The sequence below is a fragment of the Lontra canadensis genome, unplaced genomic scaffold (genome assembly GCF_010015895.1).
Source record: "Lontra canadensis isolate GAN:19392208 unplaced genomic scaffold, GSC_riverotter_1.0 scaffold45, whole genome shotgun sequence".
NCBI classification, from domain to species: Eukaryota; Metazoa; Chordata; class Mammalia; order Carnivora; family Mustelidae; genus Lontra; species Lontra canadensis.
Genome location: NW_022631039.1, coordinates 9,023,665 through 9,042,264, shown reverse-complemented (window position 1 = coordinate 9,042,264; position 18,600 = coordinate 9,023,665). Strand labels below are relative to the sequence as shown.

Genomic DNA, 18,600 nt, shown 5'->3' with positions numbered 1-18,600 from the left:
CTGTAGCCTTGACAGACAGGGTGAGTTGTTCAGTATCTGCAATACTTGGAGGGGATTCAAGAGGGACTTGAATTTTTCCATTTCAATATCTTCTTGTTTTCTCTCCTTTCCAGTAAGACATCTGTGAATAAGAGCTTCCCTCTCACAGCCAGTGAGAGGTAGTAAGCTGCATTTCATGTGGTCTGGGTCATTTTTGTCCCTGTTGGACGTAGGACGCAGTACATTTAGATTAGTAATATGTTTTGTTTCTTCTTGCAGGGTTTTTCTGTTTTTGACGAGACATGTTTTAGAAAGTATGGAAGAATGTGGGGGTGAGTATTCTGGAAAATTTCATTGGATAGGCTTATTATGATGAAGCCCTCGTGTTGTGCACAGTTTCTATTGAGAGCCCTTTGGGATAAAGCCTGCTGTAGTAAAGCTTCTGGAACCTCTGATTCCTGAGATCCCATGTGTCACCAGGTGTGCAGGTCTAAGTATGAATTGGACCTGGAGAGGTATATGGGGTGCTGGGCCACTCACAGCCAGTGTTGTACCCCTCTGTACCTCCTTATATTCTGTGGTCATGTCCTCAGAAACCAGAGGACTCTGCTGAGTTGCTTTAGCCCATAAGCAATATGGTGGCATAGAAAGAACCCAGATCTCAGGATAACCAGTGGTTCAGCTCCACTGCCCCTTCCCACATTCAGTCCTGGTCAGCTGTGGATGGAGCCAGTCTTATATCATGGACCTTAGTTCTGTCAATAGTACATGGTTCTCATGGTTGACTGTGGATAAGAACCACATGGGAGAGCTTGTTAAAAAGGCAGATTCTTTGTTTCCATCTCTCAGAATGCTGAATCTGGAGGATATGGGGTCTGTGCCAAGAATCTGAATTTAACTAGTAGTGGAAGCAATGTTAGCACTGGGTGAGACCATAAATATAAAGCGTTAACACGTACCATCAAGGGGGAGGGGAGGAAAAACTGATGGGAAGACATCAGAGAGCAAACCAAACCATGAGACTGTTGACTCCAGGAAACAAACTGAAGGCTGTGGAAAGGGAGGTGATTGGGGGGATGACGTAACTGGATGATGGGCATTAAGGAGGGTACATGATGTGATGAGCACTGGGTGTTATATGCAACTAATGTATCATTGAACATTTTACCAAAAACTAATGATGTGCTATATGTTGGCTAATTGGATTTAAAAAAAAAAAAAAAAGCTAAGGTGAAAGACATCTCTTAAAAAAAAAAAAGGTTACCCAAAAGCACTGTCCCTTGTCCACCCACATGTTTCTGAAGAAACATGATGGGACAAGGGGAATCATCCCAAGAAATATGATCAGGATGCTGGGAGGGCAGACCTGAGTGCCACCTCAGTAATTGCTATCACTGCTTTAACACTAAATGTACCCAACCCCCACTGCAACCTTCTGAGTTTTAGAATACTTTTTGGAGATGGGTCGTATTTAGTGTAGTGGTCTCATCCATTTTTAGATGTGATCACGAAACCATTTGAAAATCCTTTATGACGTCAAGGAAAGAATAGGAGACTTGTGGAAAATCTTTCAGTTTGTTCTAGTAAATGCAAATGCAGTTTGTTCTAGTAAATAGTGGAAACAAAATAAATTTTACTTATTTATGGTATAATTAAGCTTAAAGTAAACCTCATGCTGGTGACAGATTCCCATTAACAGGCCTCATACTGACAATCAAGTCAGACTGGATAAGGATGGATCACATATAAAGAAGATGTGGTATATATATACAATGGAATACTCTGCAGCCATCAAAAACCACCCAAATCTTGCCATTTGCAATGATATGGATGGAACTAGAGGGTATTATGCTAAGTGAAATAAGTCAACCAGAGAAAGACAATTATCATATGCTTTCTCTGGTATGAGGAATTTAAGAGGCGGGTGGGGGGGTTCGGGGTCATGGGGGGAAGGGAGGGAAAAAATGAAACAAAATGGGACCGGGGAGGGAGACAAAGCATAAGAGACTCTTAATCTCAAGAAACAATCTGAGGGTTGCTGAGGGGTGGGGGCGGGAGGGATAGGGTGGCTGGGTTATGGACATTGGGGAGGGCATGTGCCATGGTTAGCATTGTGAATTGTGTAAGACTGATGATTCACCTGAAGCAAATAATACATTAAATGTTATATGTTATATGTTATATATTTTTTTAAAAAAAGGATGGATCACATATAAAGAGTCACTTTGCGTGAGACATGTGCAAAAGTGGGCATGTCCTGCTGCTTAAGGATGTCACATGAAGCCCAAAGAACTCACACCTGGGACTCACATATAAGAATAAATATAAGTAATAAAAGGAAATATATCCAAATGAGTTATACTTTTCTGTATTTCTTTGTCCTCTTTTCTTTTGTTTGAAAAATTTCTGACATAATGCTGTCAAGGATCTCTCTCAATATTAAAAATAATACTTCCTTTTGAATGTAACTGGGAAACATATTTTAGTATATAGGGCAAAGAAATAATTCATAATTTAACCATCACTTCTTGAGCATTCCAAGTCTTTTCATTTGCAGACACATCTTCCATATATGTGGTCAGTGTATGCACAATTTTCATTTAATATTCTCTCTAATGTCTTTCATGTTTGATATAGCTTTAATATTATAATGTTTAGTTATTGGGTAGATGGATTCTCCATTTTTTTTGTTCCTAGATAATGAACTTACTTTCAGTTATTTACCACCCTCACTTCCTTTTTGTTAATATAGATAAATTATTTTAAATGCTTGACATACTTCTAAAATATTTACAATATTTTATTTTTTATTTTTATTGTTAGTCACCATACAATATGTCATTAGTTGTTGATGTAGTGCTCCATGATTCATTGTTTGTGTATAACACCCGGTGCTCCATGCAATACTTGCCCCCCTTAATGTCCATCACCAGGCCAATTTATCTCCCCCGCCTTTCTAAAATCCTGTTTGTTTCTCGGAGTCCACAGACTCTCATGGTTCATCTCCTCCTCCAATTTCCTCCCTTAATTTTTGCCTCTCTTCTCTTAATGTCTTCCATGTTATTCCTTATGTTCCACAAGTAAGTGAAACCATATGATAATTGCCTTTCTCTGTTTGACTTATTTCACTCAGCATAATCTCCTCCAGTCCCATCCATGTTGATGCAAAAGCTGGGTATCCATCCTTTTTGATGGCTTAGTAATATTCCATTGGATATATGGACCACATCTTCTTTATCCATTTGTCTGTTGAAGGGCATCTCTGCTTCTTGTACCTTTTGGATATTGTGGACATTGTTGTTATGAACGTTGGGTTGCATATGGCCCTTCTTTTCACTACATCTGTATCTTTGGGGTAAATACCCAGGAGTATAATTGCTGGGTCATAGGGTAGCTCTATTTTTAATTGTTTTTAAAGATTTTATTTATTTATTTGACAGAGAGATCACAAGTAGGCAGAGAGGCAGACAGAGAGAGAGGAGGGAGCAGGCTCCCTGCTGAGCAGAGAGCCTGATGCGGGACTCGATCTCAGGACCCTGAGATCATGACCTGAGCTGAAGGCAGAGGCTTTAACCCACTGAGCCACCCAGGTGCCCCTATTTTTAATTTTTTGAGAAACCTCCACACTGTTTTCCAAAGTGGCTGCACCAATTGCATTCCCATCAACAGTGTAAGAGGGTTCCCCTTTCTCCACATCCTCTCCAGCATTTGTTGTTTCCTTCCTTGTTAATTTTTGCCATTCTAACTGGTGTGAGGTGGTATCTCAATGTGGTTTTGATTTGAATGTCCCTGATGGCGAATGATGTTGAACAGTTTTTCATGTGTCTGTTAGCAATTTGTATGTCTTCTTTGGTGAAGTTAAAAAATTTTTTTTTTCAAATAAACAAAATATTTTATTTTTATTGGTAGCTATTTTAACATGACAAACACATACAATGTGATGTTCTCTAAGTCTTGACTAAGTGTAAACCTTACTCTTTTTTTATTATGTTAGTCACCATACAGTACATCATTAGTTTCTGATGTAGTGTTCTGTGAATCATTGTTTGAGTATAACAGTTATTGCTCCATGCAATCCATGCCTTCCTTAATACCCATTGCCAGGCTCAACCATTCCCCTGCTCCCTCCCTTCTCAATTCCTCAGTTTGTTTCCTGGAGTCCATAGTCTCTCATGGTTTGTCTCCCCCTCCAATTTCCTCCCTTCATTTTCCCTTCCTTCTTCTAATGTCCTCCATGCTATTCCTTGTGTTCCACAAATAAGTGAAACCATATGATAATTGACTTTCTCTGCTTGACTTATTTCACTTAGCATAATCTCCTCCAGTCCCATCCATGTTGATGCAAAAGTTGGGTATTCATGCTTTCTGATGGCTGAGTAATATTCCATTGTATAAATGAACTACATGTTATTTTTTAAAATTAACATATAATGTATTATTAGCCCCAGGGGTACAGGTCTGTGAATCGCCAGTTTTACACACTTCACAGCACTCATCCTAGCACATACCTTTCCCAATGTCCCTAACACCACCACCCTCTTCCTACCCCTCTCCGCCAGCAACCCTCAGTTTGTTTTGTGAGATTAAGAGTCTCTTATGGTTTGTCTCCCTCCCGATCCCACCCCCAAGCCCCCTACATTGCATCTTCACTTCCTCATATCAGGGAGATCATATGATAGTTGTCTTTCTCTGATTGACTTATTTCACTAAGCATAATACCTTCTAGTTCCATCCACATTGTCACAAATGAACCACATATTCTTTACCCACTCGTCTGTTAAAGGGAATCTCTGCTCTTTCTACAGTTTGGCTATTGTGGACATTGCTGCTATGAACATACAAAAAATTATGGAGAATGGTCCAGGAAATACCCATGTACACATCTAAACTTAGTAATTGTTTTAATATTTTTTCTAACCATGATCTCAGAGAATGGATTAGGTATGTTCAGGATAAAAGTCTATTTCCAATGAAGACATACAAATGGTTATCAGACACATGAAAAAATGTTCATCATCACTAGCCATCAGGGAGATTCAAATTAAAACCACATTGAGATACCACTTTACACCAGTTAGAATGGCCAAAATTAGCAAGACAGGAAACAACATGTGCTGGAGAGGATGTGGAGAAAGGGGAACCCTCTTACACTGTTGGTGCGAATGCAAGTTGGTGCAGCCACTTTGGAGAACAGTGTGGAGATTCCTCACAAATAAGATTCCTTACAAATAGAGGTTCCCCATGGCCCTGCATTTGTACTACTGGGTATTTACCCCAAAGATACAGATGTAGTGAAAAGAAGGGCCATCTGTACCCCAATGTTTATAGCAGCAATGGCCACGGTCGCCAAACTGTGGAAAGAACCAAGATGCCCTTCAATGGACGAGTGGATAAGGAAGATGTGGTCCATATACACTATAGAGTATTATGCCTCCATCAGAAAGGATGAATACCCAACTTTTGTAACAACATGGATGGGACTGGAAGAGATTATGCTGAGCAAAATAAGTCAAGCAGAGAGAGTCAATTATCATATGGTTTCACTTATTTGTGGAGCATAACAAATATGGAGGACATAGGGAGATGGAGAGGAGATGGGAGTTGAGGGAAATTGGAAGGAGAGGTGAACCATGAGAGACTATGGACTCTGAAAAACAATCTGAGGGTTTTGAAGGGGCGGGGGGGTGGGAGGTTGGGGGAGCCAGGTGGTGGGTATTAAGGAGGGCACGTATTGCATGGAGCACTGGGTGTGGCACAAAAACAATGAATTCTGTTATGCTGAAAAGAAATAAAAAAAATAAAAATAAATAAAGGACAACAAAAAATAAATAAAAGTAAAGCTCTTTATATTAAAAAAAAATAGTCTACTTCTAGGCATTACTGCACTGTAGAAACTGTTGTGTTAAGTGTAATCAGGTCTGTTTTCCCCACACAGGTTTTATGATGGGCGACAGCCTGTGCTGGCTATCACAGATACGGACATGATCAAAACAGTACTAGTGAAAGAATGTTATTCTGTCTTCACAAACCGGCGGGTAGGCATGGTTGTATTTTAAATTTACATAGTTAAATATAAAACTTTTATATCAAAATAAGAATAGATTCACAGGAAGTTGTCACAGGAGGTCCCATGTCATGGAGCCTTAAGGCCATTTACTTTATGGTAATATCCTGCATAACCATAGTACAGTGTCCAAGCTGAATTCGACATTGGTTCTAGTCATAGGACTTAGATTTCAACAGTTTTATATGCACTCATATTAGCCATTCTGGGTTTTTTTTTTCATTTTTTTATTATGTTATTTTAGTTAGAGGCAACCCACAGAATGGGAGAAGATATTTGTAAATGACATTACAGATAAAGGGCTGGTATCCAAGATCTATAAGAAGTTAGTGGTAGTTTTTAAAATTATTTGTGTTTTAAGCTTTTCCTAGAGATATAAGTAATTTTTATATCACCAGTACAATATCACTATGTTCTGAATTTAGACATTTGTATTTACCAGTGAGATTTATAATTTCACGTGATTTTATGTTACTAGTAACAGCCCTTTTGTTTTTTCAGCTTGAAGAACTCCTTAATATTTCCTGTAAGGCAGGCTTAGTGGTAATGAATTGTGTCTACTTTTTTTTTTTTGTCAGTCTTTTTCTCTCTCTCATTTTTGAAAGCCTTATTTTTCTGGGTAAGGTATTCTTAGTTGGTATTTTTTTTTTTATTTGACAGAGGGAGAGAGAGATCACAAGTAGGCAGAGCAGCAGGCAGAGAGAGAGAGGGGGAAGCAGGCTCCCTGCTGAGCAGAGAGCCAGATGCGGGGCTTGATCCCAGGACCCTGAGATCATGACCTGAGCCGAAGGCAGAGGTTTAACCCACTGAGCCACCCAGGTGCCCCTCTTAGTTGGTATTTTTTAATAGCATTTCAAATAAATCACCTACTGTCTTCTGCCTTTCATGATTTCCGCTGAGGATTCCACTGGTAGCCACATGGTGTTCCCTTGGATGTGATGAACTCCTTTTCTCTTGCTGCTTTCAAGATTTTCGGGGGGTTTAATTTTCGATAGTTTTATTATAATGTCTCTTGGAGAAGTCCTTTTCAGATTCAATCTTATTGGGGGCTTTAAGCCTCATGACCCAAGATTTCCATACCTTTCTCTACGTTTGAGAAGTTTTCAGCCATTGTTTCTTTCAGTAAGGTTTCTGCCCACCTCTCTCCTCGCCTGCTGGGACTCCCATAATGTGAATGTTGTTTCACTTGATGGTATCCTATAAGTCCTGTAGGCTTTTCCCCAATTCTTCTCATTTTTGTTCCCCACTCTGACTGGATAATTTAAAATAATCTGGGAGGGCATAGTTAGTTCATGAATTTGGGGTCCACACCTTGAGAAACTGCATGATCCTTGGCAGCAAGAGCAGAGGAGGGTTCTTTGTGGCTGTGGTAGCTGTTGCGGTCTTCAGCAGCACCACCAGATCCAGCGCCAGGAGACTGGAGAAGGACAATAATGGCCTGAGTTGGTGCTATGCACACACTCATCTGGAGGGCTGAAAGCAGGCTCATGCCCCAAACAGAGCTAGTGCCAGTGGTGGGGGCTGTACCAACTGTGTGCACACAGGTAGCTTTGAGTTCCTGAGCTGTCTGTGTGCACTCACGTGGCTTCAGGGCTAGCCAGTACTGCATGCTCAGCAGTGGGGCTCATAACTAGAGGTGAGGCTGGCAGTGTATAGGTGTGCATCTTCAGGGTTTAGCTGTGGTCTCATGTGTCAGTGCAGTCCAGCGACAAGAGTCAGGCGTGGCCTCAGGCCCAGAAACTGCTGGGGCTTGGGCTGGTGTCCATATGCCCACTCATAAAGGCGAAGACTGGCTGGTGGTGTAGATTTGGGGCTAACAGTGTTGGTGGTGACACTGGTATGGCAACTCATGTGAGTGCAGGGACACAGCAGGACTCTGGCACCTTGTGTTTGCAAGTGTGAAAACCTCTGGGACTATCAGCAGCAAAATCTTAGAGGGTACACAGTGCTGGGCCAGCTGTTCACCTCAGCAGCAAAACCTGCTGGAGACTTCTGCAGAGCAGGACACAGAGAAGCATGGTTACTCCTTCCACTTGACTGATACTGGTAGTCCTGCCCTTCTTTATTCCTAGCTGTGACCAGCTGTGTCAGCCATGCCACTCTCTGGGAGGTTTGAAACCAAAATAGGTCATTTGTGCTGTGCCCTGAAGGCTGGGGCTAATGGTCGCTCACCCTTCTGCTTTTCCCCAGGAAGGGGAACTATCTCAGGTCAGAGGGGGTCCTCTTGGTGCTGAGCAGTGCTGGCCTAGGTCATGGGGTGATGCAGGCAAAATAAAGCTCTTCTCCCTACTTTTCTTGTACAGTTATTCTTAGGAGTTTTGCTCCACTGTGTTGTTGAAGCTTCTTAAATGGACTCCTAAGCCCTGGAGCCTATTTTTGTTTCTGGATAGCTGCCTGATTGTTGTTTTTTTGTGGGGTGATAGAGGCTGAAGTGTCCTGTTTCATCATCTAAGGATATAACATCAGTCTTTCCTCACTGGGGTGATGTTAGGCGTAAGGTTTTTAGATGCTTGTTATTAAGTTGAGGAACTTTCTGTCTCTTCCTCATTTGTGAGTTTTTATCATGAAATGGTGTTGAATGTATCCATTTCATTTTTTATCTTCATTTTATTGTAATTAAAAATTTTGGGGGGGTAGATGTCTGGGTGGCTCAGTTGGTTGAGCATCTGACTGGCTCATGTCGTGATCCTGGGGTCCTGGGATCTAATTCTGCCTCAGGCTTCTTGCTCAGTGGGGAGCCTGCTTTTCCCTCTGCCTGCTGCTCCCCCTACTTGTGCTGTCTCTCTCTCTCACTCTCTGAAAAAAAACTTTAAAAAATTTTTAAATTTAAATTCAATTTAAGTAACATGTACTATATTATTAGTTTCAGATGTAGAATTCAGTGATTCATCAGTTGCATACAATATCCTGTGCTCATTATATCAAGTGTTCTCCTTAATGCCCATCATCCTGTCACCCCATTCCCCACCAGCAACTTTTAGTTTGTTCCCTATAGTTTCCTTTAGTTAAGAGTATCTTATGGTTTTCCTCCATCTCTGTTTCCCTCTTGTTTTATTTTTCCTTCCCTTCTGATATGTTCATCTTTTTTTTTTTTTTTTGACAAAGAAAGAGTGAGAGAGCACAAACAGGGAAGAGAAGCAGAGGGAGTGGGAGAAGAAGCCTCCCCACTGAGCAGGGAGCTCGATGTGGGATTCAATCCCACAACCCTAGGATCATGACCTGAGCCACACATACACCCCTTTATATTTTTTAAATTCCACATATTAGTGAGATCATATTTCTCTCACTGAATTATTTCTCTTAGTATCATACCCTCCAGTTCTATCCATGTCATTGCAAATGGCAAGATTTCATTCTTTCTATGGCTAAGTAATATTCCATTGTGTGTGCATGTGCATGTATATATATGTATGTATGTATGTATGTATGTGTGTATATATGTAGACACATATGTATATATATATACACACCAGGTCTCTGTTTTCCATTCATCTGTCATGGACACCTGGGCTCTTTCTATATATTTTGGCAATTGTGGACATTGTTGCTATAAACATTGCAGTGCTATAAACATTGGGATTCAAATCACTATGTTTGTATCCTTCTGATAAATGCCTAGTAGTCCAATAGCTGGGTTGTAGGGTTGCTCTATTTTTTTATTTTTTATTTTTTAAATTTTTATTTTAATTTCAGTTAGTGAATATACAGTGTTACATTATTTAAGGTGTACAATATCATGATTCAAAAAGTCCATACATCACCTGGTGTTCTTTACAAATGCATTCTTAATTCCCATTAGCTATTTCACCCATCGACACCACCGATCTCCCCTCTAGTAGCCATCAGTTTGTTTTCTATCATTAAGAATCTTCTCTTGGCTTGTTTCTCTATCTTTCTCTTCTTCTTTTTTTAATCTTTTTAAATTCCTCATAAGTGTGAAATCATAGGCTATTTGTCTTTCTCTGGCTGACTTATTTTGCTTAGCATAATAGTCTCCAGTTTGCTAAACTAAAACATTGTAGTTTTAATTTGCATTTCCTTGTAGATGAGTGATGTTGAACATCCTTTCATATATCTGTTGGCTATTTTGATGTTTTTTGTTGACAAATGTCTATTCATGTCTTTTGCCCATTTTTAAATTAGATTACCTGTTTTTTTTTTTAAATTTAAAAATGGGTTGCTCTATTTTTAAGTTTTTGAAATATCTCCATACTGTTTCCAAACTGGCTACATCAGTTTGCATTTCCACCAACAATGGAAGAGGGTTCCCTTTCTCAGCATCCTTGCCAACATCTGTTGTTCCCTGAGTTGTTAACTTTAGCCATGGAGATATCCATGTTAAAACAAAATATAGTTTGGGAAAATGGAAGAAATATTCAAACTGGTTGGCTTGCTAGATAAAGAATAGAGTTATTTCTCTCCCTTTTCCTTATGTTCTTTTTTTTTTTACTTTGAAGACACCTTTTTAAAATTTTTTTTTAATTTCTTTTCAGTGTAACAGTATCCATTGTTTTTTCACCACACCCAGTGCTCCATGCAATCCATGCCCTCTCCAATACCCACCACCTGGTTCCCCCAACCTCCCACCCCCAACCCCTTCAAAACCCTCAGATTGTTTTCCAGAGTCCATAGTCTCTCATGGTTCACCTCCCCTTCCAATTTCCCTCAACTCCCTTCTCCTCTCCATCTCCCCTTGTCCTCCATGCTATTTGTTATGATCCACAAATATGTGAAACCATATGATACTTGACTCTCTCTGCTTGACTTATTTTGCTCAGCATAATCTCTTCCAGTCCCATCCATGCTGATACAAAAGTTGGGTATTCATCCTTTCTGATGGAGGCATAATACTCCATAGTGTATATGGACCACATCTTCCTTATCCATTCATCCGTTGAAGGGCATCTTGGTTCTTTCCACAGTTTGGTGACCGTGGCCATTGCTGCTATAAACATTGGGGTACAGATGGCCCTTCTTTTCACTACATCTGTATCTTTGGGGTAAATACCCAGTAGTACAAATGCAGGGCCATGGGGAACCTCTATTTGTAAGGAATCTTATTTGTGAGGAATCTCCACACTGTTCTCCAAAGTGGCTGCACCAACTTGTATTCATACCAACAGTGTAAGAGGGTTCCCCTTTCTCCACATCCTCTCCAACACATGTTGTTTCCTGTCTTGCTAATTTTGGCCATTCTAACTGGTGTACGGTGGTATCTCAATGTGGTTTTAATTTAAATCTCCCTGATGGCTAGTGATGATGAACATTTTTCCATGTGTCTGATAGCCATTTGTATGTCTTCATTGGAAAAGTGTCTGTTCATATCTTCTGCTCATTTTTTGATATGATTGTCTGTTTTGTGTGTGTTGAGTTTGAGGAGTTCTTTATAGATCCTGGATATCCTTTTGTCTGTACTGTCCTTTGCAAATATCTTCTCCCATTCTGTGGGTTGCCTCTTTGTTTTGTTGACTGTTTCCTTTGCTGTGCAGAAGCTTTTGATCCTTATGTTCTTTTGAAAAGAGGGGAAGAAATTTCCATGTTATTGTATCATTTTGTCACAAGAGTAAAGAGATTCCTAATCTTTTTACTGTTAACTACAATGTTTTTTTTTTTTTCTTAAATCACCATTTCAAGACATCCAGTTTTCAAGTTTCTCATGCTGTGGATATATGAAAAAGGTAGAACTGGTCTGAGGCAACATACAGTTTACCAGGCCCACTGACTACCTTCCACCAATCCAATTCTACTCTGCTCAGTTTAGGATACTGTATTAGGCGTTAATCCTTTGTAATCCACTGGAGGAGTCGTTTCCCTTCCAAATTCTCTCATACGACATTTGCACTGAAATGAAGATGGAATATAAAGGCTGGAAAGCACAGCAGGTGGCTGGCTGTGTCCCCAGCCTTGCAAAAGGCTAGGCCTTTGGGATAAGAATCTGTTGATCACCTACCATAGGGCGTACTACCAAGTTGATAATCACAAAATATTTGTTGAATAATTTCTGCCCGTTTAACAAATTTTCCACAACCTTTGAGACCTCCAAAACTTATGTAGGGCAAATTGTGTTTTTCTTTGGCTCTAGACTATTGGTCCAGTGGGATTTATGAAGAGTGCAATCTCTTTGTCTGAGGATGAAGAATGGAAGAGGATGCGAACATTGCTGTCTCCTACTTTCACTAGTGGAAAGCTCAAGGAGGTAAGAAAGGAAGACATTCAATTAGAAAGTAAGGAATACATCTGGGAACAGGTAGGAAATAAAAATCATAGTCCATCTCTAAGGGGAAGTCTGCTGAATTTGGGCTTCGTAAAAATGGTCTTTTCATGTCCTACAAGAGACACAATAAGATTTGTTATTACAAATCACTGCTCCATGCTTGTGAAAGCCACATCATTCTAGGACTTGATTCTTGGATTTAACTTCAAGTGGTTTTGTGTTTTGTGTGTAGATGTTCTCCATCATTGACCGGTATGGAGATGTGCTGGTGAGGAACCTGAGGAAGGAGGCTGAGAAAGGCAAGCCTATCAACTTGAAAGAGTAAGTAGGAGTGCAGCTGCTAGGATTCCAATTCTGTTGTGACATTTTCCAGCTGCTGCCACAGAGCAAAACTGCCACTGTTGAGTCACTCCAATGAAGCAGCTGAAATATGCATGTGATGTCACAACTCCAGTGGGCCAGCCAAGAAGAGGTAGCTCAACTAAAAAGGCAGGGCAGTCAGGAGAGAAAGGGTCTCTTTTAGTGTACATGAAGCAGGATTAATTTATCTGCTTATATGTCACCTTCAATATTCCGGAAGACAACACTACATGCCTGAAAAAAAGAAACATGATTGTACCAAATCATGAGTGAGGAGGGTACGGTATGGTGGGAGGGGAAGGCACTTGGTACATATTGGTGGGCACTGGGTGGGGCAGGAACATTAACATGTGGAACATGGAACAACTTGAGCCCCAGCTGTCCTTCTTTCAGTCTCAAAAGAGAGAAGACCCTGTTCATGGGATGGGAGTGTGGCTATCTATCTATCTATCTATCTATCTATCTATCATCTATCTGTTGGCTAATCTGGGATATATTTTAATTATTCAGGATGAACAGATGTACATCAGGTCTGTCGTAGGAAAAATAGTGGCATATAATCACTTAGCTATGGAATCTCCTAAATCAATTTTGGTGTGATTTAACATATATATTTAAAGGATGAACATTCTTAGTTCTTATTTTTTCCAGAAATGAGTGCATCCTCAGGGTAATCTCAGATCAATGAAGATGAGACAGAGTGGGTCTTTCAGGAGACTTAGCAGAGGTGTAGAGAAGAAGGGATGGTGTTCCTGGCAGCACAGAATAGGGTGTTGGTGTTCTGTGATGTGCTGAAGAGAAATCAGCTCTGAGCACAGATAGGTGGTGAGAGAAGATTCAGATCAGTTTCACAGTTCATGACTCCATGAGGAAGAGTTAATTATCCCACCATTTGTCCTGCTCAGACACAGTGCTTATCCACCTTCTGCTGCTCATGCTCAAAACACACTACTGTATTTTGTCCAACTTTGGGTCTCTATCCCTCTATGACAGAGCTCCTTGAGCTCAGAGGTATGTCTAACATGTCACAGTGTCCCCATCACCCCTAGCACAAGGCCAGCTGCATCATTGGCACCTCACGAGCACCTCATGAGTGAGTGTGATGGCACCTAGACTCTTCAGATGATGCAGCAGCTGGTTCTGAATGTGTGACATTTGTCTTGTCTGGACATCAGAATCTACAAGCCCTTTTGCTGCATGTGTTGGATAAGGACAGTAAAGAGGTAGTGATTTTAATTACATATGTTTTTCTTTCTCTCACAGCGTCTTTGGGGCCTACAGCATGGATGTGATTACCAGCACATCATTTGGAGTGAACATTGATTCCCTCAACAACCCACAGGATCCCTTCGTGGAAAATATTAAGAAGCTCTTAAAATTTGATTTCCTTGATCCATTTTTCTTCTCATTATGTACGTACAATACTAGTTTTCCTTTTTCCTTCCTTCCCCCTTTTCCCTTCTTTCTTTCCTCCCTCACTTTTCCCCTTCCTACCTTTCTACACCAATTTTGCTGAGATATAACTTCATCTAACATATATATCCCCCTTTAAAAATGTACGATTCAATTTTTACAGTCTGAGTGTTCATCGTCCAAGGAATGGATAATGAAAATGTGGTATGTATATACCATGAAATCTTATTCAGCCATAAAAATGGAAAGACATTCTGTATTTGGACAGTATGGTTGGATCCCAAGGGCATGATGACAAGTGAAATGAGTCCGACAGGGAAAGGCAAATACTATATGACCTCAATTACATGTGGAATAAAAAAAGCAGTAAAAAGAAACCAAGTCCTATGAAAAGGAGAGTAGATTTGTGGTTGTCAGAAGCAGGGGTTGTGGGGTGGTACTTGAATGAAGGTACACACTTTCAGGTATAAGATGGATGAGTACTGGACTGTAAAAACAACATGGTGACTATAGTTGACACTGCTGTATTATGTTGTGTAAGTTGCTAAGAGTAGATTGTAAAAGTTCTCTTCATAATAGAAAATTTGGTTTTATAACTATATGAGATAATGGATGTTAACTAATCTTATTGTGGTAATCCTTTTTTATATATGTGTGTTAAGTATATATAGTGTGCCTTATCATATACTGTACTGTATGTCTGTTATAACTCAAGGAAACTGAAAACTCTGCTTAGTGCATTCAAAGATAACGTGCAACTTTTACTGCAGTCAGTGGTTGGAATATTGTTGTCGACACAGAAATCCTGTACTTTTTTACCATCACTTCCCACTTTCCTTAGCCCTAAGCAACCACTAATCTTCTTCTGTCTTAATAGACTTGCCTCTTCTGGACTCTTCATACAGATAGAGTCATGTAACATGTGATCTTTGTGGCTGCTTTCCTTCACTAGTGTAATGTTTTCAAGGTTTATCCATGCGGCACCATCCATCAGAACTTTCTTTTTATGGCCAGTTAATTTTCCATTGTATGGACATATGGCCTTTTGTTTATCCTTCCATCATTTGATAGATGTTTGGACTATTTCCAACTCTTGGCTGTCGTTAATGGTGCTACTATCCACATTCATGCACAAGTGTTTGTTAGAATACCTCTTAATGCTAAGTAAAATAAGTCAAACAGAGAAAGTCAATTATATGGTTTCACTTATTTGTGGAACATAAGGAATAGCATGGAGGACCATTAGGAGATGGGCAAAATGAAGAGGGAGAAATCGGAGTGGAAGACGAGCCATGAAAGACTATGGACTCTGGGGAACAAACTGAGGGTTTTAGAAGGGAGGGGATGGAAGGTGGTAAGCCCGGTGATGGGTATTAAGGAGGGCACAGAGCACTGGGTGTTACATACAAACAGTGTATCATGGAACACTAGATCAAAAACTAATGATGTACTGTATGGTGAGTAACATAACACAATAAAAAAAAAGAATACCTCTTTTCAGTTCTTTTGGGTATGTACTCAGAGGTGGAATTGTGAAGTAACTTTGCTATGTTTGTACAATGCTTTGTATTGTAACTAGCCATGTCGCTAAGATATAGTGTGGTTAATTTAATAAGGAAGTGCCAACATTTTCTCTACAATAGCAATACCATTTTACGTTCCCACCAGAAAGTAAGAAGGTTCTGGTTTCTGTCCATCTTTGGTGCATTTGGTCTACACCTGTCTACCCTTTTTTTAAAAAAATTTATTTTCAGCATAACAGTATTCATTGTTTTTGTACCACACCCAGTGCTCCATGCAGTCCATGCCCTAATACCCACCACCTGGTTCCCCCAAACTCCCAACCCCCCACCTCTTCAAACCCTTCAGATTGTTTTTCAGAGTCCATAGTCTCTCATTGTTCATCTCCCCTTCCAATTTCCCCCAACTGCCTTCTCCTAACTCCCCATGTCCTCCATGCTATTTGTTATGCTCCACAAATAAGTGAAACCATATGATAATTGACTCTCTCTGCTTGACTTATTTCACTCAGCATAATCTCTTCCAGTCCCGTCCATGTTGCTACAAAAATTGGGTACTCATCCTTTCTGATGGAGGCATAATACTCCATAGTGTATATGGACCACATCTTCCTTATCCATTCGTCCACTGAAGGGCATTTTGGTTCTTTCCACAGTTTGGCGACTGTGGCCATTGCTGCTATAAACATTGGGGTACAGATGGACCCTCAACTCTATGGTCAGTTAATCTTCGACAAAACAGGAAAAAATATACAGTGGAAAAAAGACAGTCTCTTCAATAAATGGTGCTGGGAAAACTGGGCAGCTATATGTAGAAGAATGAAACTCGACCATTCTCTTACACCATATACAAAGAAGCTCAAAATGGATAAAAGACCTCAACGTGAGACAGGAATCCATCAGAATCCTAGAGGAGAACATAGGCAGTAATCTCTTCGATATCAGCCACAGCAACTTCTTTCAAGATATGTCTCCAAAGGCAAAGGAAACACAAACCAAAATAAACTTTTGGGACTTCATCAAAATCAAAAGCTTCTGCACAGCAAAGGAAACAGTCAACAAAACAAAGAGGCAACCCATGGAATGGGAGAAGATATTTGCAAAGTACAGTACAGACAAAAGATTGCTATCCGGGATCTATAAAGAACTCCTCAAACTCAACACACACAAAACAGATAATCATATCAAAAAATGGGCAGAAGATATGAAGAGACACTTCTCCAATGAAGACATACAAATGTCTATCAGACACATGAAAAAATGTTAACCATCACTAGCCATCAGGGAGATTCAAATTAAAACCACATTGAGATATCACCTTACACCACTTAGAATGGCCAAAATTAGCACGAAGGGAAACAACATGTGTTGGAGGGGATGTGGAGAAAGGGGAACCCTCTCACACTGTTGGTGGGAATGCAAGTTGGTGCAGCCAGCCTCTTTGGAGAACAGTGTGGAGATTCCTGAAGAAATTAGAAATAGAACTTCCCTATGACCCTGCAATTGCACTACTGGGTATTTACCCCAAAGATACAGATGTAGTGAAAAGAAGGGCCATCTGTACCCTTTTTTAAAAAATTTTTAAAATTTATTTTCAGCGTAACAGTATTCATTGTTTTTACACCACACCCAGTACTCCATGCAATCCGTGCCCTCTCCAATACCTACCACCTGGTTCCCCCAAACTCCCACCCCCACCCCTTCAAAACCCTCAGATTGTTTTTCAGAGTCCATAGTCTCTCATGGTTCACCTCCCCTTCCAATTTCCCTCAACTCCCTTCTCCTCTCCATCTCCCCTTGTCTTCCATGCTATTTGTTATGCTCCACAAATATGTGAAACCATATGATAATTGACTCTCTCTGCTTGACTCATTTCACTCAGCATAATGTCTTCCAGTCCCATCCATGTCGCTACAAAAGTTGGGTATTCATCCTTTCTGATGGAGGCATAATACTCCATAGTGTATATGGACCACATCTTCCTTATCCATTCATCCGTTGAAGGGCATCTTGGTTCTTTCCACAGTTTGGCGACTGTGGCCATTGCTGCTATAAACATTGGGGTACAGATGGCCCTTCTTTTCACTACATCTGTATCTTTGGGGTAAATACCCAGGAGTGCAATGGCAGGGTCATAGGGAAGCTCTATTTTTAATTTCTTGAGTCATCTCCACACTGTTCTCCAAAGTGGCTGCACCAACTTGCATTCCCACCAACAGTGTAAGAGGGTTCCCCTTTCTCCACATCCCCTCCAACACATGTTGTTTCCTGTCTTGCTAATTTTGGCCATTCTAAGTGGTGTAAGGTGGTATCTCAATGTGGTTTTAATTTGAATCTCCCTGATGGCTAGTGATGATGAACATTTTTCCATGTGTCTGATAGCCATTTGTATGTCTTCATTGGAAAAGTGTCTGTTCATATCTTCTGCTCATTTTTTGATATGATTGTCTGTTTTGTGTATGTTGAGTTTGAGGAGTTCTTTATAGATCCTGGATAGCAATCTTTTGTCTGTACTGTACTTTGCAAATATCTTCTCCCATTCCATGGGTTGCCTCTTTGTTTTGTTGACTGTTTCCTTTGCTGTGCAGTATCTTTTGATCTTGATGAAGTCTCAAAAGTTCATTTTCACTTTTGTTTCCTTTGCCTTTGGGACGTGTCTTGAAAGAAGTTGCTGTGGCCATTGTCGAAGAGGTTACTGCCTATGTTCTCCTCTAGGATTTTGATGGATTCCTGTCTCATATTGAGGTCTTTCATCCATTTTGAGTTTATCTTTGTGTATGGTATAAGAGAATGTGGACCACACTGTATTTTTAAAATTTTTAAAAATTTTTTATAAACATATAATGAATTTTTATCCCTAGGGGTACATGTCTGTGAATCGCCAGGTTTACACACTTCACAGCACTTACCATACCACATACCCTCCCCAATGTCCATAGCCCCACCCCCCTCTCCAGACTCCCCTCCCCCAAGCAACCCTCAGTTTGCTTTGTGAGATTAAGGGTCACTTATGTTTTGTCTCCCTCCTGATCCCATCTAGTTTCATTTAT

At 40.3% G+C, this 18,600-nt stretch overlaps 1 protein-coding gene across 1 annotated transcript in view; it reads left to right on the top strand.

Moving 5' to 3' along the window:
* LOC116876456 (cytochrome P450 3A12) overlaps nucleotides 1-18,600 on the top strand; it is a 46,421-nt gene that overhangs the window by 7,721 nt on the left and 20,100 nt on the right. Inside the window, exons 3-7 of the mRNA XM_032872634.1 lie at nucleotides 259-311; nucleotides 5,915-6,014; nucleotides 12,126-12,239; nucleotides 12,490-12,578; nucleotides 13,881-14,029. Of these exons, the coding sequence (XP_032728525.1) occupies nucleotides 259-311; nucleotides 5,915-6,014; nucleotides 12,126-12,239; nucleotides 12,490-12,578; nucleotides 13,881-14,029 (505 nt within the window). The remainder of the gene's footprint in view (nucleotides 1-258; nucleotides 312-5,914; nucleotides 6,015-12,125; nucleotides 12,240-12,489; nucleotides 12,579-13,880; nucleotides 14,030-18,600) is intronic.